The sequence below is a fragment of the Larimichthys crocea genome, unplaced genomic scaffold, assembly GCF_000972845.2.
Source record: "Larimichthys crocea isolate SSNF unplaced genomic scaffold, L_crocea_2.0 scaffold269, whole genome shotgun sequence".
In the NCBI taxonomy this organism is placed as follows: Eukaryota; Metazoa; Chordata; class Actinopteri; family Sciaenidae; genus Larimichthys; species Larimichthys crocea.
In genome coordinates, this window is record NW_020853550.1 from 1,099,393 (window position 1) to 1,123,563 (window position 24,171).

Genomic DNA, 24,171 nt, shown 5'->3' on the forward strand with positions numbered 1-24,171 from the left:
CACTTTATGAAACTGTAAAGAGTCTAAATCTGCTGTCAGCTCTCTGAGCTTCAGTCTGCGCTCTCACGGCTCGGTCACAGTACAGTAGGTGGCACTGTGGCTCAAGCACAGAATAAACATGTGCAAGCGTCTCAGGAAACCAAACTTTGACTCAGCTCAGGGAAGAATTCCCCTCCCATAAAAATATATCACTCCAACTCTGCAATTAACGGAAGTTGAACAAAACTTCTTCAATGACAGTTATTGAATCTCATGAGCAATGGATGAGGTTTAAATGGAAGATTTGCTCTTTTGTGCTGGGAGCCCGTCTTTCTCGTGAGTTCACATTATATCGGGTCCTCTGAGACTCGTCCCATGGTACGTCGGCAGAAGGTCTTAATTTGGGTTTTTCTGTGCTAATCATCATCAGGGGGATACGTTTCCAACGCCACAGCAGAGATCTCTTCTTTCTTCCATGCAGCTAATTAGTTTTTCCTCAGTCGGATGGTCGACTAAATATTACCTTCATTATCCAGCTACATTGATTAGTCCTCCCTGGTGCCAAGTGCTGATGACACAAGTCATAGAGCTTCAAAGTGCTTTAACACCCGTGCTGACTCTCTGGGTGATTATCTTGTCACATACTGAACATGGGCATCTGCTGAAACACAAATACTACTACTGGGGCCAGAAAACACTAGCACACATTTTAATGAAGCCTCGCTGACTGAGCTGAGTTAAAGTCATGACCGCTGACACACTGTGACAGTACAGTACGAATCTCTGAGTGAAAATGACTGTAAATAATCCATATCTCTCTCGTGTTTCTGTGCATTACTCTGATAACTTGTGTAGATTTTTCTGTCATCAACGTTGGCTGCATTCATCAAAAACAGTGAATGGGGGTAAAAGTGAGGTGTCTAAATATACCCTGCTCCTGTTAAAGAGCTGCTTTGAAAACAACCGTCTGCCATCGATAAAGCCAGGACACTCTGATAGCCTCAACACCGTGATGTACTACATTGCAGTCTTATATTCGGGGATTTGTGGGTGCTCATGGGGCCATTTAAGGACAAATTATTCCTGGTTTTCAGCGATACAATTAGAAAGAGCAATAGAGGGGGAGTGATGACAAACTTTAGGACCAGAATAGCCTGTCTGTGTGTGCGTACATGAGCATCTATTACGCAGTGCCTCAGTTTGAGCCAGGGGTGTTGGACTTTGTGCTGTTGCTGGATAAATTGCAGAGAAATTGGCAACACTTAGTAACACACTCCAATACAAACACAAGCCTTGGCCAAACACAAGTGCCAAATCGTGCTGCAAAGTGGAAATACACTGAAGGTAATGTTTAGACCGTCACAACACGAAGGCTGCAGCTACGTGTGAATATGAATGAGTGTTTTTGGGTTTGAGCTAGATGTACTGCAGGCCAGTTCGCCCAGCGATCACGTCCAGATCTGCAGCTCATGATTTGAGTCCAGAGCTGACGTTTAGTGCCAACGAAGGAAGTGACCTACATGTGCTGAGGTGAAAAGTAAAGGGTGTGGAGATCAGGGTGGTAGATGTAGCACTTAAGATTTTCACACCTGGAGACTGGAGTTTGCATCTTGTCACAGATCTGCAACTTACTTCTTTATAACTTGTAAACACAATCATTTCCATTCTTTTTGAAAAACATTAGCAATAGTCTTGAAAAAATAAATATAAACCAGGCATTCAAACAATCGTCCAAAATTGACGTTATTGTCTGACGACAGGGTTGTGGTTTTGCTTTACTGACGCTTCTTCTCTCTTACCCCCGAAAAGAAGGGAAACAAATCCCATGCTGCATACTGAAGAAGACATCATCAGAATTTCCAACGACCGCTTTAGTGGCTCTGAAAATGACTGCTGAGTAAATTGGCTTTAATGAAATACATCAGGAACAATGAACTCACCCTCACAAACACTGTTTCTCAGCTGGTAGCCTGCAGGACAAGTGACCTGCAGCTCGCATACAAATGAGCCCACTGTGTTCATACAGCGCTCGCTGGGCCGACAACTGTGGGTGTTGGTCACGCACTCGTCCACATCTGCAGAAGAAGAACAAGGGTGACTGTGTGTGAAATGACAGCGGGGGAGAGGGAGGCGGGCAGAGGGTGAAGGTGGTGTGAGGTGGAGGTGAAGCAGACTTTCAGAGGTGGTTGATGTACAGGACCTGAACGTAAAGCCCCCCCCCCCTCCTCCCACGACTGGCCTGGGCTCACCATGGTGGAGCTCAGTGAATCAGCAGCACATGGACGTCAGCAGAAAAAATACTGAAGAAACTAACAAAGGAAGTCATTTTTATATGCAGGAGTTTGAGGCATGCCAGGAAATTACATGTTTTGCTTTTGCCTGCGTGAAAATCTCTGGCTGGGAAGCCGTCGTGATAATCTCAGACACACACACTTGCTTTAAAATCCGACTGAAAACACAAAAGACGTCACATTTGTGCACAGAAAAGCATGTGAAAGTGGTTTTCAAATTCATTATGAATATATTTTCTCTCGCTAAAAGAAAGAAAAAAGCATCTTTGCAGATAATCATGTATGCTGTGTTTGCCTCAAAGCACAGAGCACTGAGCGCTCTCCTGTATGAACCACGCACAGTGTTAGTGTTTTGTTTGTAGTTGTTATGAAGCTGAAGCTGCACTAATAATTCATTTTATATTAACAATGGCATGAAATGACTGTGTACTTTATAATGTTAAAGTGATGTTCATAGTGATGAACCCACAGAGAATTATTACCTGTAGCCTCAGCCCTATGTAGCATTTTATCGTTTTTCAGCTCATTGTTTCAGATTTTTAGGGCCTGTAACTTAAATGTTTTGGTTCAGTCTCAGTGATCTCATTAATCTCTTATCCATATGCAGCAGGCAGCTGTTTCACAAAGTTAATGAGTGAATGAATAAGTTAAACTTAAATGTTTTGATTGGCCATGGGCAAAGAAACAATGGCATTTTAGTGTATCCACAGATCCACCACAGAGTTTGAAATACATGTTTCTCCGTTGTTTTTTTTTTTTTCCAGGCACAGGACTGCCATGTATGTGGAGACAGTTCAATATTAGGTGGACTAAATGAAGATTTGTTCTTCGTCCCACTGATACTGCACACATTACCCTCACACAATATGTCCTTGAGTCCTGTTTGGTGGGCCATTCTAGCAAGGGGTGGCTTTCTAAATCCCAAGTCAAATTTAAAATGTCAAATGTTGGCAAAAGTGAAATAATATTTTGCTTGTTTGTAGAAAATAAAATACACAGGGGCAACCCTTTAAATCGTTATCAGTCAAACATCACTGCAGCCAGTAAACAGACGCTGTTGATTTATTACACTGGTGGGCTCATACCGAGACAATGGATTGTTGCATCGCAGTGCATGGCTGATTAGCTGGATGCGCTGATAGTGTTGCCCTAGGATTATTGTGTGTGTTTGTGTGTGTGTGTATCTCTGCACATTTGTGTGCATGCAAGAGTGTGGCAGTCATCCAAACTTGAAGATCACCCCCAAATATGCTACATTCCACAGGGAAACTCACGAAAAGGTCTTGTACAAATCTGCATGAAGGAGCCAAGGCTGAAAAACAAAAGGCAGGAACAAGAGGGGGACATATTCTCCCGTGCTGCCTGTGTATCTGTTCGCAGTCCCTTGCTGAAATGCCTTTTCTCGACTTTCAAAGCTTTTGCTACAGGGAATTTGAATGAACTGTGTGCCTTACAACACGTTCCCACAGAGAGTAGGGGGAGGAAAAACACTGATCTGAAGTTTGCAGCTTTTCCTGTAAGATTTTTCAACTCAGAAAACTACACAAGCGTCACCTCTCACAGCACAGAACATAGTTTATTGTATTATATTAAACCTCTGTGGAGATGCAGCCAACACATTCATCTTGCTCACTAAAATTAACAATTTCTCCTTTTGACATTGTGTAACACTCGAGAGAGTCTACAGGACTCTCTGTACAGGCAGCGGTGACATATTCTTGTTTTGTGGCCTGCCTTCGCAAATGTCCCTATTTGTTCTCCAATGAGAGACAGCTGTTGTCTTCGTTGTAGGGAGGATATTTCCAGGGGCAAATCACATTGAGGGCTGAGTCCGCCTCATCCTCCGGGTCCTGCTCTCCGTCAAGCCTAGGGATGGACGGGACTGTTTCCAATGTTTGCATATTGCCAGTGGTGCAGAAAGTCGCTACTCTGGTGGCCAGCATTATTTCCAGTACGTCAATCGAAGACAGAGAAAAAAAAATAAAAATAAAGGGAAAAAGTGCCTACTGCCTCAAAGTCCCCTACCTTCCGTGACGGGTAGCCAGGGGCAGCCCTATTACACAGTGAAGTTACCCAATACAAGGTGGAAACAAAGACTCTATTTTTTGAATACTACAAATGCTCAGTCGAACGGAGAGGACAGATAGCAGTTTTAGGAGAATTCCATCAAGAGACCAGAGGAGGCCGTGCACTGGGAGATGTCTGAGAGGCACAGAAGCAAACACACACCCTCTTGTTCTTTCACACTGGACCCTGCAGACCATGAGATTTTTTGAAAAGTTCAAGCTGAGGTGGATGAAGTCAGCCTTGGCTTATTTGCAGATTTGGTCTGAGACAGGAGGGTTAGGGTTACACAGATGCAGACTGTTGTGAGCCTGATTTCCAGTCATCAGTGACAGGGGATAAAGTCGGGAAGATGTGCTTCACAAAGGATGCAGATAGATTCAGGTATATACGTGTGAGGAATACTTATTCAGGCTTTATCCATAAAAACAGATCAAGTCAGATTTTAATCCCTGAGGCCAGTAAAGCAAAAGTTCAGAAGGTCACTAAGGACCCGTCCAAGTGCACCTGCAAGTTTTGTTCACAGACATGCAGACAGTTATTTGCAGAAGTACTGGATGAGGCCAGACATAAACCAGCGGGCGCTGTGATTAATTATTGTCCTCCCCGCCAGTCGCATTAACCATTTCATATCTTTTAAACAGCTCTACCATTGCGATGCCTAACGTTACTTTGCAACCGTTGGTGCAGCAATCCCATTCTCTGGTTAATAAGAGCAGCACATTGTGTGAGTCATGTTTCAAGTGCACAAAAAGTCAACAAACATAAAACAGGATGTAAATCAGACATTTGTGTTTGTTTATGTATCAATGTGAGGAAGGTTCCATCAGATCTCTGTGGAGCCATCATGCATGGATTACAGAGCCACGAGAACCATGAGGAAACAGCTGATCAGTCATGTGACCTAAATGTTCGCTCTGTCACAACTCGTTCAAAAAGTGTTTCAATCTCCTGTTTTAGAGCTTTAACTCTTTTTAGAAAAAAGGCAAAACATATGAAAACATATCCACATGTCCAAAATAGAAACACAGCTAACAACAAGGCCCCAGAAAAGTGCTTACACCTCCGCTAGTGAATTTTCTGGGTGAATCCTGGGTTGTTGTTGAATCTGTTCTCATCAAATTGTCAAACACTTCTCACCCAATTACTTATAATTAATTATCTGTACATCTTGATACCACTCATCTGCACTGATCTCAATGTGTCTGTTACTGTCTATAAGGTGATGATATTCATTTGAATGATTTTCCATTTTGACTGCAACCGTTTAAATGGATGACTTTACCCTTTACCCTGGATTGTACTACAATCCTTCCCTGTGTTTGCCTGGGCAGGTCCACCAGTCTGAAAACGATGTGGTTCGATCAGTGTAATATCTTCCACAAGGTTTTGGCGGAGCAGAATAACATCTCCAGAAATCCTAGCCGTGTAAACCCAAAGATGATGTTAGCAATGTGACCACAGAGAGGATGACACAGCACGCCTCCATGGTTATTTAGTGCAGGCACTCATCCGTAGCTATCATCTATGTAATAACTCTGAAATCTGATCTCCATGCACTCTTTAAGAGGAATGCAAAACAAATCCAACCCAGCCCACAACAATTCATTCAGTCCTCAGAGTGAAATTCATAAAAGGGTGGAAGGTGGCAACCACATGCATTAAAGCTAGAAACCACTATGATGTCTGAATTTAGATTGTGTGTGTGTGTGTGTGTGTGTGTGTGTGTGTGTGTGTGTGTGTGTGTGTGTGTGTGTGTGTGTGTGTTGGCCTGGGAAACTTAAGAATATCAATTCACAGCCTGGTGATGAGCAGAGATAATGTCAGAGCACTGATTAACTGTCTAACCCACACATTTACAATTCAGGTTGTGTTAAGCCCACACAGCCTATCCTTCTTATTCACACACACACACACACACACACACACACACACACATCGCCATGGGAACAATTTTGTGGTAAAATCTCACATTCATTCATATTCATATGCAGCTGAATACACCACAAAGAGAGGGGTGACTTTATGCGAATCAAAATATCACAGCCATGATAGAAGTGCCTACATTAGTTAAACAAATGTCAGCTCAAAACAACATTGTGTCGTCTTTCTACCATAAAACATCTGATTTTTTTCAATTTCGAGGCTACACTGCAATCAGGTGAATGGTGTCTCTTATTTGTATGTCACCTTGTAACAGACTATGCAACTGTGTGCTTCAGCTACGATCACCCAAGAAGAGAAGAGAAGTTTGTAACCGTTTACAGCACTTAGACACACACCACTAACTATTTGACTGCTTTTGGTGAAACTGGATCATATTTTATGGAGAAAATGTTTTCTGCTTTTTTTTTCTGATATCTTCCGGCTGCTCCGCCTCAGCTCTCTGTGAGAACTCTTCCTGATGGTAAACTGCTGCAAATTGTAGCCGCTGTTAGTTCAGTCCGTTAGCCGTGTTTCTCAGACTGTGAGCTCAGAGCAGGGGAGTGGAGTGTTCAGGAGCATTCTGGTCAGCTCACCTTTTTTTGATCATAAGTAATATAACCTTAAAAAAATACATGTCCATATTTACCACAGTGGTATCACTGGTATTCTACTGCAAACATCCTGGGTGTTAATGCCTTGCAGTGTTTCACAGTCTGTATGACATCTTATCTACAACAACAAGTACTCCATAGTTTACTTCACAGTCTGCTTACATCTCTGTCAAATCCTCAAATGCCCCCCTCACACTCACATCTTGTCGTGCTATTTGCTTTGTTTCATTCCAGCCCAAACCAAAAGTTGCCCACCCACATTTTCACATGTGGGAACACTTTGGGAGAGAAACATTTTCATTCTGCTCACTGAATGGAGTGATATGAGGGGAAACACTTTTCTCTTATGTAGTGCTTATGCATCCAGAGGTATTATCCTGTCTGCTGGCAGGCAGACAGATTAAATAAACTGAACCAGGACAGCACTTCCAGTGAACACACTCAGGACTTCAGTATTTAAGCAGCACATGATTTGAGAAAATCAAATCAAATCAAATTTTATTTGTATAACCCAAAGTCACAAAGTACATTTGCCTCTGAGGGCTTTACAATCTGTACAGGGAGTGACACCCTCTGTCCTTAGACCCTCGGTTCGAGTGACACAAAAAACCTTTAACAGGGAAAAAAGGTGGAAGAAACCTCAGGAAGAGCCACAGAGGAGGGATCCCTCTCCCAGGACGGACAGACGTGCAATAGATGTCACGTGTACAGAACAAATCAACACAAACATATTGTACAATTACAATGCATTCAAAGGAGCAAAACTGTTTTCATATTAATATCGCTCATGTCCTACTTGTCCATTTCTGTAACTAAATCTTGCACACTCAGACGTACATTTGGTTTAAGAAGGGATTTACATGAGCAACACTGGTCAAACTGTATATTAAATTCCTGAAGTGGATTATATATTTTCACAAAAGAAAACTGCTGCCAAGTTTTCGCCCTGTTTCAAATTCACGGATCAATTTACTAACTACTACAGAAAATGTATTACTGTAAGGCCACTCATGGAAAATGTCTTTGGCATGGTAACAATTACATTCTCTTCTGGGGAGAGGTTTAATGCTGATGGTGTATCGATGTGATGAATTTTTCCACAGTGAAACTTGTAAGCAGATGGTCTTGTCATTTTTCATTGATTCTTATCTCCTGCGCCGTCAACACGTCTTTATTTGGTGAGCAGCGGTCTTTATGTATCGACTCCTTCAGTGTGTTTTTTTGATCTATTATATCCTCAAATGCACTATTTTCTATTACTCAATACTTACATAAATATCAGTGAGGGAAGCCTAAATACTAGAGACACCTCTCAGCCTCTTTATGACATTCATGAAGCTGAATCAACACCTAAAACAGCTTGAACAAAAATGGACCATCACACCTTCACAAAGGCGGATTTATTGCAGGACTGTTGTATCAGACTACATTATTTTTAGCTAAATGAACTGCCATGTATTGCCAATACATGCCAGTATATGCCAATGTATTATCACCTTGTAAAGTCATACTGGCTAACATGTTAGCAAACAACTGCATCATCATGCCATGTTTCTGGGCATCAGAAGAATGGAAGTCCAATAATGACTCTTTTTTAGCTCTGGTTCTGGTCTCCACCAACTCCTATCTGGTTCTTTAGCTGCTAAATGTTCCACTATGTTCAGGAAGTCGCTAACTGTGTCTGCCTGCTGTTTGTTAGTAGGTAGTGTACAGAAGGCTTAAAAGAGCCTTTTCTCTAAAACCGAGTTCATGGGTCAGAAAACCAAAACATCAAGCTTAAACAGGCTAAAAAACTGCAAGGCTTCAGAGTTAAGGGATAATTCCATCAGCACTATGAGCAACCCTTTTCACATTACATACGTCTTTTAATCCTTTTTGAATAGTGTATCTCCTTTAACTCGAAAGTATCAATGCAACTACGGAAACTATATAAATAGTAAATACAGTAAATGTGGTGATTACAAATTTCCCTTTTCAAATGTATCAAAGGAAAAGCAGAAAGGAACGAACTGTAATTAAAGAGTAAATGTGGTGATATTTTCTTATTGTTAACCTCCATTCAAAAAACACATGAATAAGCTAGACATGTTCCTTCATGACTATGAACACACACTATGGTTTATTTTCACACACATATCTGCCGTCCTGCCTCTACAAATAAAAACTAGTTCCTCCTGTTTACTAAAAACTAAAGTGCTGAGCTTTTTAGGAGCTTATGCTATCAGGATTTATGTCTTCATCAGGAACAAACTGATTTGAGATCAGGAAATAGGAGAGCATACTGCAGAGGGACAAAGTAATGCATTGTTTCGATCTTTTCATGGATTTCTTTAAAAAAAGAAACATATGGAACACCAGCCTTACCCTCTAAGCACAGTACTGGAATATAAGTATAGATGAAATATATTTTTGGTTTATAATTAGAAGATATGACACAGACAGTCGTGTTACCATGTGTTTCTTCACACCTTTGCAAACCCACACCTTTGATTATCGTCATTTAAACTGCAATCGTGAATTCTGACCTTCACCTGTCAGAGGTGCCAGTGTTGTGCAAAGTCAATCACACAGAGCTTTATGAAAGGCAGGTAACTAAGTACACAAATGCTATGTGTGGTGTTTGTTATTGCAGCCATAGCTGCCACAGAGTAATTGGCTATGGTTGACTAATGCTCCAGGCAACGGCGTCCACCACCAGGAAGTGGAAGCCCAATCAGTTGATGCATTGTTTAGTATCACAAGACCTGCATTTTCCTCCTTCATGAGTGACTGCATCCAATTAAAAAAGTGTCCCGATCTCTGGACAAACTGCTCCATTGCACTTTTGTTCTGTTGTCAAGGCTGCATGTGTTTGTTGTTCATTTATACAGCAGAGAGTGCTATTGTTGATGGTGTTGGGTTGTTTGCTACCTTGTGCAAGCCCCTTCTTGAGGGGGACAGCTTAAGGGATACATACGAGCATTGTGAAACGCTCCAATTACTGCCAACAGTACCGCGAGCGGCAGCTCTTACCTACACACATACGTCCATCTGTCATCAGCGAGAACCCTGGGAAGCAGGAGCAGCGAGCTCGGCCTGCCACCACCGTACACTGCTGACTGCAGGGGCCATTTTCTGCAAGAGACAAAAATATGAACAGCATGATTACAATCATCCCACACAGCTACGCCTCCAGGACAGTCATTCACTCATAATGCCTTGAATTCCTCATCTTTGTGCTGCATCTCTGCTGGTCTTGGTAATTCATTGTCCTGTTGTCTTGTTCCCCGAGGCTCCTCCCTCGCAGTGATCATCACTCCCCACAGGAAGGAGGCCTCTCATGAGCATCAGCATTCAACACAACGGAATCAATTCTCTCTATTTAACAGCTTGATAGCCCTGTCAAAGAGGCATGGGATATGAACTGTTTCCCCACAATTTCTCACCAACACATTCCCCGCCAAAGCTCTGCGGTGGTAAAGTGTCTGAGGGTCGTTCGATACATTGATCAGGATATTCTTATAACCAACAATCAGAGACACTTTGATGGAGCATGGCTTTTGTTGGGGCCTGGAGTAGAGACTCCAGCAGCTCGAGGGTTTGCACTGCTGATCTCTTCCTGACCTGATCGAAATTCGGCTCATGAAGCTGCAGCAGAGTAAACACAGCAGATCAACAAAGACTCAAACAGTTTATCAGTGAAAGTGCACGCAGAGAGGCAACTGTCCCAGTTTTTACTTCTGTTGATAAGGGAGTTATTCGTCTTGGGGCAGTCAGACGGCACTTGGGCGCCATCACGTCAGCCCTTCTCCGGCTCGACCTACTGTACCTGTTTTGTGTCAATAAAAGCAAAGCTGATGTGTTGGGCAGATGTATCCGGCCTACTGGGCTCTAGACTGGAGACACCAGTGACTGCCTGTACACTTCACCGCCTTAAATGAAGCACTCTCTAAAGCCCCAAACCCTCTCATCACCCATTACACATAAAGCTGTAACACACAGCTTTAGCCAAGGGAGTGATCCATGAGGAAGAGTCTCACAGCAGGAAGTGCATAACAGAGCCCCAAATCCTACAAATGATGTTTCATATAATCCAGATCAGCTCACAGCTGCCTTTATACAGTTGGTGAATCATCTCAGAGCCTTTGCTTACAAATACTGACTGTTATTTTAAAGATCACGGATCAGAGGTTCACTCAGCTTCACAACTCCCAATTTAAAGTGACTGTAAAGGTGGATTTTCCAGACACTTTCAAGAGATGTTTACAATGTTAAAATATGGACTGTACCTGGACATCTTATCTGAATACACCAGCTGAGATGTCTAGATCTCTACCTAGAAGTCTGCTAGTTAGCTGGGTTAGTTACAACAATACAATTAAGCAGGGGGGTGACACAGGGAGGATCATCGAAAAGTCTGGAAAATTTTAAAGTTCATTTTTTTATCTGCTATTTTAAAGTTTAGCATTATAATATAGCACCAGGATTCAATGATCTTGGAACTTCTGCTACATCTTTCTAGTTATGACAGTTTTTCTGCAGCTGAATATGAAGTTTCTGGCCATATTTAATGTTGAACTGCTATAATGTGTAAAGTGACTATCACTGTGATCTATTTTCAGTTATACTCTCTAACACACAACAGTGAGCGCCAAGCAGTGTGGCTCAAGTGCCTGCTTCAGTAGAGGCTAGTAAATATCCCGATCTTATGATCTCTGCCTTGCATGTGAATTAATAGAATTAAAACAAAAGTAAATAGTCACTTCTTGGGAAGTTAGCTTCACATGACATGGTCTTAAAGAATATGTCCACGATGCCATAATGCAATCCTGTGATGTCACGTGTATTGCAGGGGGAATGTTGGCATTACCTGCACAAGGATTGAGTCGTGCAGGAGTGGTGGTGGTGGTGGTTGTGGTTGTACTGGTTGTTGTGGTGGTTGTCGTACTTTGTGTTGGGACCACGGGAGGACTGTCCTCTCTGACTCTGTTGTCCTCATCAGGACTCACTGCACATTAAAAACATAACAACAGATACCCTGTTAGTTCATGAGGAAAAAGAAAGTAGAAAGTGCAGAATGAATGAAGGCAGTCTGACTCAAATGTTCCTGATATGTGAAACCAGCTTTGAAAAGAGTAATATTCCATTTAATATCTATTTCCTAATGACAAGACATGCTGGATGTTTCTGTCATTAAACTCTTTCACAGAGCAGAGAGAGGTCTGTGAATAAATTATCTTTCATTTGAGGTTGTGGGGAATTTTGATGAGCCTGTTTAAATGGTTCTTGCTCAAGTGCTATAAGTATGATGATGAAATCTGTTGTTGGTTTAACTGCAGCAATAATCATAGTAAAATGACCATAAATACACATACAATCAAAATTAAGAGTCCTGCCTCTAATGCCTCTTATTGTTTAGCAATTTCCGAACAGCTCAGTCAGTGAATTCTAATCAGGCATTGGTATCTTAGTAAAACAACCAACACACGGTCAAATAGGAGACACATCGATACAGTACAATCACAGCTCTAACAGACCAAACTATGTGATAAGACCTACTTTTTATTATGAGGTTATCATCATAGCTGGGATGTTTGGCAACACATTCATGGGAATCTTTTTTTTTTTAAATCAACACTGAATATGCAAACACTGTAAGACGCAAACACCACAAATATGTCACAAATGTCAGGTACTTTAGTACTCTACTGTACTGTACTATATCCACATACATAGTTGTAGTTATGTTATACCAGTTTCTGTCTAACTTTAGTGGTCCACTGTCGCTCAGTCCTGCTACTTATAGTCTGGTAACAGATTTTGAAAATCAGAGTTGAGGATCCCTTCATTATAAGTTAATGAGGCTTATCTTAAAAACATATTGAAACCCAAACTCAGTGTAGTCTATCAGCACTGTCACAGCTTGAACAGTCGAGGACAGCCGGTGTATAGATGTGCTCGGGGTGTCGCGCTTACAGAAGCTGTTACACATCAACGTTATTAATGCCATGTGTTAACTGCTGATTGGCACTGTGCATGTGCAACTCTTAACACAGAAAGAAAACAGATCAACTCACAGGGCGTACATTCCTACTTCTCAGTATTAGCTAAGGTAACTTTACTAACAAAACTTTGGCATCACTTTTGCCACATTTTATGGAGATAAATGTTTTTTGGTTTTCCCTCTGATGTCGTCCGTCCTCCGTCCTGATGGACAGCAAAGTAAACTGCTGTGAACGGCAGCTATTTCTCTTTGCATTTCTCCCCAAAGTACAGGGGAAGTGTTGGTGTTTACACTGGTGGCACAGGATCTTTGACTTGTTGAGGAAAAAAAAATTTGCTGACAGAGAGCAGCACAAGTGCCATCCCATAACCAGAGCCGAGTGAGCGGGCGATGTAACTAGGCTCGACAGCCTCTCTGGACAGAGCTGAAGAGACTAAACAGGATGGTAAGAAGAACAGAGTGACCGAGCAAGAGACTTAAGTACTGTACTGGTAATAAATATTAGCTGGCTCAAAAAAACATGTGGCTTTAATGATCAGTTTGTGCAGATTTTGGGGGACCAATGTTTAAATATCAGATAATCCTGTTTAATATTGGAGTGAGTCAGGCTTCTATCCTGGGCCTTCTTATTTATTTTTGGTCAAATTCTTAAATGCACAACCAAAACCAGATGACTTTAATCATGTGTTATTCAACCTGTCATGGGGAGTACAGTACCTGGTGCGCAGGAGTGCCCGTCCTGCTGCAGAATGTAGCCCTGGTGGCAGCCACAGCGGTAGGAGCCCCAGATGTTGGTGCATGTGTGCTGGCACAGCTGGCCCAGGTAGAGCTGACACAGATCCACATTCTCCTGCTCTTGCACTGCATTGGCAGCTTCATCTGTGGCACTGATGGAGAAAGCCTCCTTGGGGAACTTGCTGTCTGAAACTGGAAGGAGTGAAGAGAAGGAATGGGAGTGGTGGGGGTACAGCACCATATTGCCTGTATAATTTATCCTGCACACGTTCCCCAACAAACCGACTTGAAGACATAAAACAACATCAGCCCCTCTTTTACATTCAGAGTGTTTAAGTGATGCTTAATGCAGAGCTTCAGTTCCTAAATAACATTATCATCACAAGGGACCACCGTGTAACAAGTGCAAAGGTCAGAGCCTTAGTAGTGAAACTATTGTGACCACAGGACACTAATGTGAGAGTGAAGTGCTGGGAAAAGAGATGTGCCAAAATGCTGAGCATTTTTACAGAGCAATCAGAGAGGGGGATCATTTAGCAGGAAGGGAATGACTGCCTCAATCACAGTACAGTACTGAACGCTTTATTTAACTTGTGCATTACATTATGTCACATGTTTTAATCACTCCTTATGCATGGCCAAATTGTACAACTTCTGTGCTCATACTACAATTCGATTAACTGCCCATAACCAGTTACTGACACTGAATTCAACCTCAGAACACCTGATCCGTTTTGTCCCTTGACAGTTCCAGGAATGTACAAAAAGACAAAAAGACAGAGGCGACATGACTTTGTCAGCTGTCAGTGTGTACAAATGAGTAGCTTAGTAGTGAAGGCGCGCCCGTGAAGTTTGGGATTTTAGAATCAGAGTCAGGTTTTTTGCCAAGTAGGTCTTGACATATAAGGAATCTGCCTCGGTGTTTTGCTGCACAACACACATATTAAGTAGAAAAATATAATAAAAAAACAAGTTCTACCAAATTAAGAAGTATAAATATAAAATCACAACACAATCTGAAAAAAAAATATTATAAACATATGTGCATGATGTTATTTAAATGGAAAGAGCTGCAGAGTGTTGTGCAGGAATGTGCAAAGTATTCATCAGGGAATGTGCAAAAGTTCACAGTATGCAGAATATTTGAAATGTGCAAGATAGTTTTCAAAAGTCAGTAATCCAAAAAAGATGTAAGTGTCAGAGGGGGTCTCTGTTGACGAGTCCAGCTGCAGGCAGGAACATTTTTTTTTCTTGTGGTGAGGTTTTGGTCCTGATGGACTGCGACCTCCTGCTGGAGGGGAGTGTCTCAAAAAGTTTGTATCTGGGGTGGGAGGTGTCAGCCACAATGTTGAAGTGGTAAGTGCATGGAGCTCTAGACTTTCAGACTAAGACTCTTTTTTATCAATCTGCTAAAAGTATAACAGCATGTTTATCCCGTCTAACATGAGCTGCAAATGCAAACTAACCTGTGTCGTGAAGGTTTAGGTGGGTGACAGGTGAGGTAAGGCCTGGAACATCCACTGTATGGAAGTCAGACTGCTGACTTTTTGACTAGGATCTTCAGCCTCAGTCTTTGAGCATTTATCATGTATGTAGTCTTCATGTTCGCCATCTAACAGCTTTTTTTGTTGTTGTTAAAAACGAGTTTTTGTGTTGGCATTAGCTTAAGCTAGCGAACTCTCTGCCAGTGAGAGTTGTCACAAAATCCACAATCGCACACTAGAATGAGAAGCCTGCTTTCCTTTACTTTGGGAGAAATTAAAGATCCATTGTTTTAATTGTAAACTGCAATGAATGGAATGCTTATCAGATCTGGCAACAGTAACTAGTGAATGGATAACTGAACTTTGCACTGAAAACAAAAAGCAAAAAGACAAATATGGCTCTGCAGATGCCTGGGAAGACTGAGATAATATTATTTGTTTTGCAGCAAAGCACAGCACAGTCACAGTCTGCCTTAGCCACAGAACAGCAGGACGGCTGACCAAAATTTCTGGACATGCCAAAAAATCTGATTGTCCAACAGCCAGATCGTAAATTAACCAAGCACTGCGATCCCCCCACCAAACTGAATGTGGAAATTTGGCTCAATTATAAAATGAACTGGGAGGGCCCAATTCAATGTTAACAACTAAAAGGGATATTACAGAAAATGAATTATTGTACCTCTTGGCAGAGGCTGAGATATCGTGACTTATATTCTCCAGTAGGTTTAAGGATTATGCTCCACAAAATCTCAGTTGCATTTATCAATAGGCCTTCTCTGACTAGTATATACATACATCTTTCAAACCTGACATCCAAAGTTTGCAGTGCAGACTTTCCAAGTCCAAAATGAAATGACTCAAGAAGTGTTACTTGAGTCATTTCCTCAGACTTGACAAAGCTCCCCGTAGAGCTGCAGAGAAACTGATCTTGACATGTCAAATTGGCAGAGTGCTCCTTTAATCCGAATAGCGTTGACCCTAAAGGCAAAAATACACCAGGCTATTCCAGTGGGTGTGCAAAAACACACAGGGCTGTGCATGAACATGTCAGTTCATTATGGGGTGATGGGTCCAGTTGAGGGTTTTAAGCAAATATTTCTCACAGTCATTACCTGAGGTTTAAATTCACAGGAGCAAGGCAAGATTAAATGTTTCCTGTTTTAATTAAAAGGCAGTGAGTCATAAGACTGAAAACATATCCCCCATGGAAATAATTACAGTGCACCTCATCCATATTTTCATCCATAAAACACTCAAAGTAAACCCATCTTTCATGCATCTTACCAATGTGTTTGTGTGTGTGAGAGAGACAGTCAGACACACTCTAAGAGAGATCTTTTCAGTTTCTGCAGCTCCTAAACCTTTCACAGCTTTCAGCAGGTTAATTGATTCCCACTTCAGAATGACATCATTCAAATTTCCCCTTTTAAAGCTGAAGGAAATGAGCTGCAGTCGATGGTTAGAACAGAGCCCATTAAAGGGCGGGATTAGGAGGAATTCCTCTGATGTTTTGAATGAAATAACAGGCTAAGCGAGGCCGTGAGGAAGCTGACCTTACCTCACCATCATACTTGGATTCAACTATTCATTAAAGGACGGCCACGAAGGCTGACTAATAATGAACTGCAGCTCTAAGTGTCTGGTCACAATATGTAACCCAAAAATCTGAACAAACCAGAGCCCTAATCAATGATTTTGGGAGTTAGGACCTTTTGTTAGAGGGATTTAATGTTCTAACTGCACAGGAGAATACAAACAGACTAACACATTCATAAATGTGGTGGGATACTGTACTCTTTCTTGTTTAACCCATCACATGTCTGAGGTCATTAATGGAAAAATGTGCAGATCCCTCCTTATGGAGCTTACAGCTGTGAACGAGATATATAGGTCACACTCAGAGGCCAACGCACTGAACAGAAGCAGACAAACAAACTGGTTCAACTGGTCAACTGCTTGTTTTTTGTAGAGATAAGTAGATACAAATGGCTATTGGAAAGCTTTTGCATCAAGGCATGTTTATCCTGAACCTCAGCTGCCTCATTGATGTAAATGTCACTGGCATTAGGTACTTGATGGATCAGAGACTGAGGAAAACTTTGCTGGCACAAGTAAAGAGACCACAGCCTGGGCCACCATCTGTTCCTGATTCATCACAGCTTGCATATATCTTTTCCCATTACTCTGAATGGTAACGTGACTCCTGACCAATCAACCCAGAGCATCTGCCTTTTGGAAGATCAAACTCTTCCCTAGACATAAGCTTCAGTTAGGACAAAATAGTGATGGCCCGACCCGGATCTGTTCCATATTCTAGCAGATCTAAGGAGCTGTTGAGAAAGCAGAGTTAACCAAATGTTGTGTGTCCAAGATTTACTGCCTGCTGAGAGTGAAAAACAAGTTCTAACTAGCCTCTAACTCTCCTGAACAGCAGTATGATAGTACATCTAGTTTAAAGACACTTTAAAATGTCCCAATCCAAGCTACACACCCATTCTAGTCAGGATTTGGGTTTGTGGCGTTTTACACTGAAAAACTGACAAAATTCATTTTACTCAAAATGTTTATAGTCCCCAGTGTGAAAACGGAGAAACTATTAACTATGAACTACACAGGCCAACCACAGCTAATGGAGGGCCAGATAGGTTGTGGGTGGTGCCTGTAAAGTTGTGACATCACAGATGTCCTGACGGCCCGTTTAAACAGTTTCTGAATACAGGCTGTTTTTTCTCTGGAGGTTTTTTTTAATACTTTTGCAGTATTTATAGATTTATTTATAGAAATCAGATTTCCAATCATGGTATGTCAGTTTGGAGATCTTGGAAAAAAAAGTATGACATCTTTTTCTTTTTATGTTTTTTTTTTGATAAAACATCAAGATTTCTCTTTCCAGAAGAGTCACCGTTGAATTAACATCTGTCAACAGATGGCATCATTTCGAGTTAGCGCAACATTTTTAAGTTTATAACATTTGTAATATTTGACGGTATTTGTGCATAATCAATCACCAGCAATAACAGCATACAAACATGTTGAGATCAGCGATGATAACGTCATAGCAACAAGGCGGCTGTGGTCTTTATTTGCTCTCCAGCGAGACGATGATGCATTCGTGAAATCATGGAAGTTTACTCTGTTACTCCGTTGTGTGGTTGTGAACTTTTATGAGTCCAGAGAGGCTGAACAAATGAATTCCAAATACTCCAGATACAAGATAACAGAACCTCTTTACTATTTACTTCTTGTTAATATGACGAAGCAACACAAAACTTTTGGTAACAAATTCGATGTAAGCATTTGCAAATACACAGTCCGACAGTCTAATTATTTCAACTTCTCCTCTCTATGTCTGAATGTAACTGTAAAGAGATTTTGACATTTAATTGATGTTTTGGATTCTTTCATTTGTAAATTGAGTGATTTACTGAACATTGTAACGAATCAGCAGTAATCTCTAAATGTAACATAGATTATATCACACCATCTTCACCGGCAGGTAGAATTTGTGCAGTTGTCGTGGAACAGAAGATGTCATCTTTAATTTTCTTTAAACTTTAAGGACACATTGATATTTATTTCTGTGACAACTGGGCAAACTCCATCTGGATCAAGATCATGTGTCTGAATGGACCATGAGTTATGTATTTCTCTGGTAGCTAGGCTCATTAACGTCCTCTTTTCTTGCCTTTTTCACTAGAGCAGCTTTGGCTCCAGGAAGTGTTCCAAACTGTTTACACAAACACAATAAATCCTGACTCTACAGTGTGTATGAATGTGTTCTCCATGTTGAAAAGCTCTGTGGCAGATAAACATTTCTGTGTGGTGGGTAGCAGATACCTTTTCTAGGCACAGAAGTTGGTCTGGGCATCTGCTTTCTCCTCAGAGGAATCTGGCTCGGACCTTCGTCTTCCTCGCAGCAGGTGAGGAATACGAGAGCGCACGGGTAGCTCAGGTACTGGTGAGCTTCGCAACCCCGTCCTTCGCTGCGCACCCGTAAACCAAGGGCACAGCAGCTGCAGCACACCTGCCCATCCAGACAAAACAGCAGAGCCTATTAGGAGTGTGTCGCTGGGGTGCCCTTCATGTCTCTAATCACCACCTCTCTTTATAGCCCTCCACTTTTAGCCCTGTTTAGTAAACAGCAGAGGAGGGGGAGACATAACCGTAAAGAGGCATGCAGGCCTGCTCATCCCTGTGAACACACTGCAAAGGATTTCAGCTGCCGCCTCAAGCTGAAGCATATGTCATGCAAAGAAAACCAGACTTTCACCTTCTTTTTTTTTTAAACTTTCCTCTGAAACAATGACCTGGCACAATGGTTTGGCTCAGCTGCCTCAACACATGAAAAGCTGGCTCGAGTGCCAAACCACCGGGTTTCCTCTTGGAGAAACAGGCGGTGCTATTTGAGCCGACTCTGAGCAGAGGCACGATTCACATTTCCATATGGAAGTATTCACAGGTCTGAAGGATGCATACAGAAACGGGATACTTTGGCAGTCCACTAATATATTTCAACCTGTTTGCCAATAAACACAAATAAACTGTCTGACCTTTCCAAAAGCCTCTGCTGGCGCAGGTATCTGAAACTGAAATCTCACTCTTGCCAAAACAACAAGCATTCCAGGGGATGTTTAAACAGTTTTAAGTCTAAAACACACTGGCAAACTCAGTTTCACCATGTTATTTTCACTGTTCCAAAGGATCCACAGCACTCGTCAGCTGCCTATGGTCTGCACTGTTTGCACTGTCTAGTTTTGTCACCTTGAACCATTTGAAGCGATGAGTCATACCCTACCTGACTCACAAGAGAGTCATGTTTTATTCTAGAGGAAGATATAGCCTCATTAAATCAATTCAGTGTTTGGTTTTAATGAAGAACTTGTTGGCTAGACAATGTGTGCACCATGCACACATGACATCATGTCTTCCTGTCATGACTCAACCGCCCTCCTTTTGTTTCTTGTGTCTCTCCGCTGTGTGCTATCTAATAAAGAACATCGATGGTGGATGCTTTAACTTTTGGAAAACAACGTGTTTGCTGTAGCAGTTCTCATACCGGTGAGACAGTCATGTACCTGGTAGGAGTCATCTGTGCACTGGTTCACCTCATCCACTTCACAGGTGTCCCCTCTTCTGGCTGAAGTCATACCTGAGTCACACTGGCTCTCCTTCACGGAGCTGAGGCAGCACTGCTTCTCTGCAACACTGACACAAACACATGCACACAGTATATGTATCTGTACAATATTGGACAAAATCAAACGCATGTTGAGATATAATTATGCACAAAAGGGCAGCATGGCTGAACCAGTGTATTCTGAGGGCAAGACTGAACTGAACAAGAAGTCACTAAACTCAAGTCAAATCTGTAATAATAATTCTGTAATGACATTTAAATCTGTAACACATCTCATCCTGCATCTGTATCGCTCTCATTAGGCTAATTGGTTAATATCTTTGCCACAGCCATCATGATCATCTAGCAACATTAGACCAGCTGTAATTTAAAGTCTTTTTTTTATTATTATTATTTTTTATCCATAGTGCCTCCATTAGTTTAATCAGTGTCATTTGTACGGGAATGAATCTGTATGATTAACGGCCTTTAATTTAGTAATTAATGCCAGTCAGAATAAGTTCTATTCATTTATTTTCCTTAACCCTATTATTGTTATCAGGGTTGTCAGGGGGCTGGAGCCAATCCAAGCTGACACTGGGTGAGAGGTTCACCCTGGAGAGGTCCGCAATTCATTACAGGGCTAAGATGTTCTAGCACACACAAAATGTAATGAACATTACACCAGTGGAATCTGAAATATTTCCTAGTCACAGTCAGCCCTGATGAATATTTTGCTGAGTAACTCATACTGGGCAGATTCCAACTGGAAACTGTCTCATCGATGGTTCAGTCCTGGTTGACTCTGTGACCTGTTGTTACTGGTTACACGTGTTTTAATAAAACAGGTCCTGGAATTTCATTTAAAATGAAATATATCATCCCGGGGCAGCAAACATACCCTAGACTGCCGGGGGACCCATGATGCACTGAGCTCTTCTCTCCATCTGTACATTCATGTCCCTTTAATACATGTTACTAACGTAGTTTCTCCCACAGTGTTTCTGCTTTCTTGCCTCGGTTCTCATGGATCGTCTCTACACCTAGATCTGGATTGCAGTTGCACATGCTGCCAACATATTGATATTATCATCAGTATTATTACTATTGGTTATATTTCTATAATTATTATAGTTGGTATTATTACTATTATTACTATTATGCCCTCTTCCTCTTTAAATCCAACCGGTTGCTGGAGATGGCCGCCCACCATGATCTGAACTCTGCTCAAGCTTGCTGCCTCTTTTTCCTTGCCAATGTCACCAACAGCTTGTTCATGATGGGAACTGGCGGGAATTGTTGGGCAACAAAATAACTTAGGTTATGATTTTGCGATATATAAATTGAACTGAATTGAAAACTGAACCCTGATCGGCCTCTCTGTCAGAGTCTCGACAGAAGAGAAGCAAATGGTGTGTTTGGCTAAATGACTTTTGTTAAATATGGAACATTAATGTCGACAACAACTCGAATTGTTGGTTGTTGTCTTCCACAAAACGTGAAATGTGTACATGCAGCAGCTTTTGTCATCCACATGATGTTCAGGGCAGACTCCAGCAGAAACATGGTAAACCTCATAGAAAGATAGACATGTAATTTCTATCTATAGAGAGAAAGCAGAATACAGATACAAAGAATGCAGAAAAAACACAGAGCATATAGTATAACAACAGCACGAGTATGAGTCTGACGTCTGAAGATTTTCAGTAAGTTAACATCACACCTTCATGAGCAGATAATTAAAAAAAGAATGGTCAGAAAACTGAAGCAGCAGATGGCAGGATAACTTTTAGCCCCTAGTATGAGTACCACACCCTAAAACCAGGATCCTATACTTACTATACTGTTTCAGAAATGACTTGATCTTTCATACAACCTGTACCTAATCGATAAACACCCACATCTTTCTAACACAAGTTCTGATAACAATATGAAGTCTCAAGACAAAACTAACCTGAGATTCTGTGTGCCCCTTTACACAGCTGTCAGTGAAAAATTAAATAAACCTATGCTGTGCTTGTGTGAAGGCGAATTGTGACTGTTTGGCTCCACATTTCAGCCAACCAACGAAATAATTTCTTATATATATGCAAGTTAAATTAATGTCCTCCTCCAAAAGGTGTTTGTAAAACTAAAACTACGATGTGACACTTTAGGCCAGGTCACTTACCTGCATATGGAGTCCTTGTCAGGGTTCAGCAGTGGCATGTGGTTGCAGTGGTGATTTTCTGTGCCCCATTTCTGGCCGGCAGCACAGCAGCTCTGAAGAAGGTCTTCAGCAGACTCTGGACCTGGACCTGCAGCCCAGAAACAAGACTGATGGAATAAAAACAGTTCTGCAGTAAATCCTCAGTGTCTGTGAGACTACACTGTATGGAACAGACGGAAGCTTGAAGAGTTCAGTGAATATAGTCAGCAGTCAGACAGAAACATATGGTAGACTGCACAAGGCATCAAAGGCGTCTTTAAGATTTCTACAGCTAACTAAAGAGGTGCAGTCACGTTAGCAGAAAACAGTAGCCCATTTCATGATTGGAAACTTTATCACTCAGGTCTGGGGAAAGTTACAGATTATTCTATAAATAGTTTTCAGAAGTAGAACAGCAGTCCAGAACAAGAAGTGTAACGGACTGTCAAAGAGTCAGTATTTCTGAACGTACAGGCTGCCATGAGCCACAATGGAGCAGAGACAATGTTTGGTAGCAGGCAGTTTTTAGACGGACACAAACTCTCCTGGTTGAATCATCAGTATAAATTATGAACAGCTGTGTTAAAGTATTTGCAGTCTAGACGTGCCCTGATCCACAGCGGTGCTTTGAGCTAAATGCCAATCAGCTAACATGCTCACATTAACTAAGCTAACCAACATACTGATGTTCAGCAGGTTTACCCTGGTTAACATTAACGTGCTGATATTTACTAATTAGCTGTAAAATGCATGGGAACATGCATTTTACAGCTAATTAGTAAATATAGTATAGTTCCCATGAGTCTGAAAAGAATCATTATTTTTGCAGGTATTCGGTTTGAATCCAAAATCTATATAAATAAACAATATAAACATAAATAAATTGTTACAGTTTATCCTGAGGTGAATGTCTGGACCAAATATTACTCTTAACCGAGCTCATGGCTCACCGGAGGAAAGTTCAGGACATCACATGAGTCATTAAGATTCATCGTCTGGCTATAAATCTGCACCAAATTTTATTCTGATTTCTGTGGTAGATGAGACACTGGGATTTTTTTTTCTTTTTGTTGGTGGCACTAGATTTAACGTGTGGGGATTAACAAACTCAGTTATTCATAGCCTGTAGTCATCAAATAACATATTTAATTGCAATCCATTATAGTAAAAGTTGTTGAGATATTGTAGCTTGGACTTGTGGTGAACTGACCAACCAAAATCATAATCAGAAATCTGCCGTCCCAAGAGCAGCATTTGAAATGAAATGAAAAATGCAGTCATTAAGCTTAAAATTAATCTTTCTGAATTTTTTAATCACATACTTATAAGTATGGCGCTAACAGCAAGCAGAAAGTTTACACTTTGCAGAAGCCTGATTAAACCTTTATCAGTCCTCTGTTTTATTGTTAGAACCACCGGCCGTATGAAACTGATGGAAAAAACACTGTTTCTCAGAAAGATGAAAAAGATGAAAAAACATAACAGAGACCTCCCACTGAGTTACAATGTTAAGGAACATTGACGATATCATCAAAGGAAACTTTGAAAAATGGGAATTTACAATGAATTTACAAAATAGTTCCAGAACCAGAGGCTCTTCATGTTTCACATCTCTGAGTTTGAGAAAAATACGGTGTGCAGCAGAGGCTGACACACAGCTGATGTGCATTAATATGAAAGTCGTTTTGCTTAATGAAGCTGACATTATATGACTTAATGAATGGCTCTGTAAATTCAATCAGTTGCCATTATTAACTGGCCATTTCAGTCATTCAGTGAAAGATTACCAAA

General features: G+C 41.3%; 1 protein-coding gene across 2 annotated transcripts in view; it reads right to left on the minus strand.

The window, feature by feature from the left end:
• Nucleotides 1-24,171, minus strand: part of fbln2 (fibulin 2) — a 61,587-nt gene that overhangs the window by 12,581 nt on the left and 24,835 nt on the right. For both annotated transcript variants that reach the window (XM_019267238.2, XM_010744275.3), the window contains exons 3-9: nucleotides 22,363-22,489; nucleotides 20,152-20,281; nucleotides 18,914-19,100; nucleotides 13,572-13,781; nucleotides 11,721-11,858; nucleotides 9,884-9,985; nucleotides 1,920-2,054 (exon numbers count right to left, since the gene is read on the minus strand). In XM_019267238.2, the coding sequence (XP_019122783.1) occupies nucleotides 1,920-2,054; nucleotides 9,884-9,985; nucleotides 11,721-11,858; nucleotides 13,572-13,781; nucleotides 18,914-19,100; nucleotides 20,152-20,281; nucleotides 22,363-22,489 (1,029 nt within the window). The remainder of the gene's footprint in view (nucleotides 1-1,919; nucleotides 2,055-9,883; nucleotides 9,986-11,720; nucleotides 11,859-13,571; nucleotides 13,782-18,913; nucleotides 19,101-20,151; nucleotides 20,282-22,362; nucleotides 22,490-24,171) is intronic.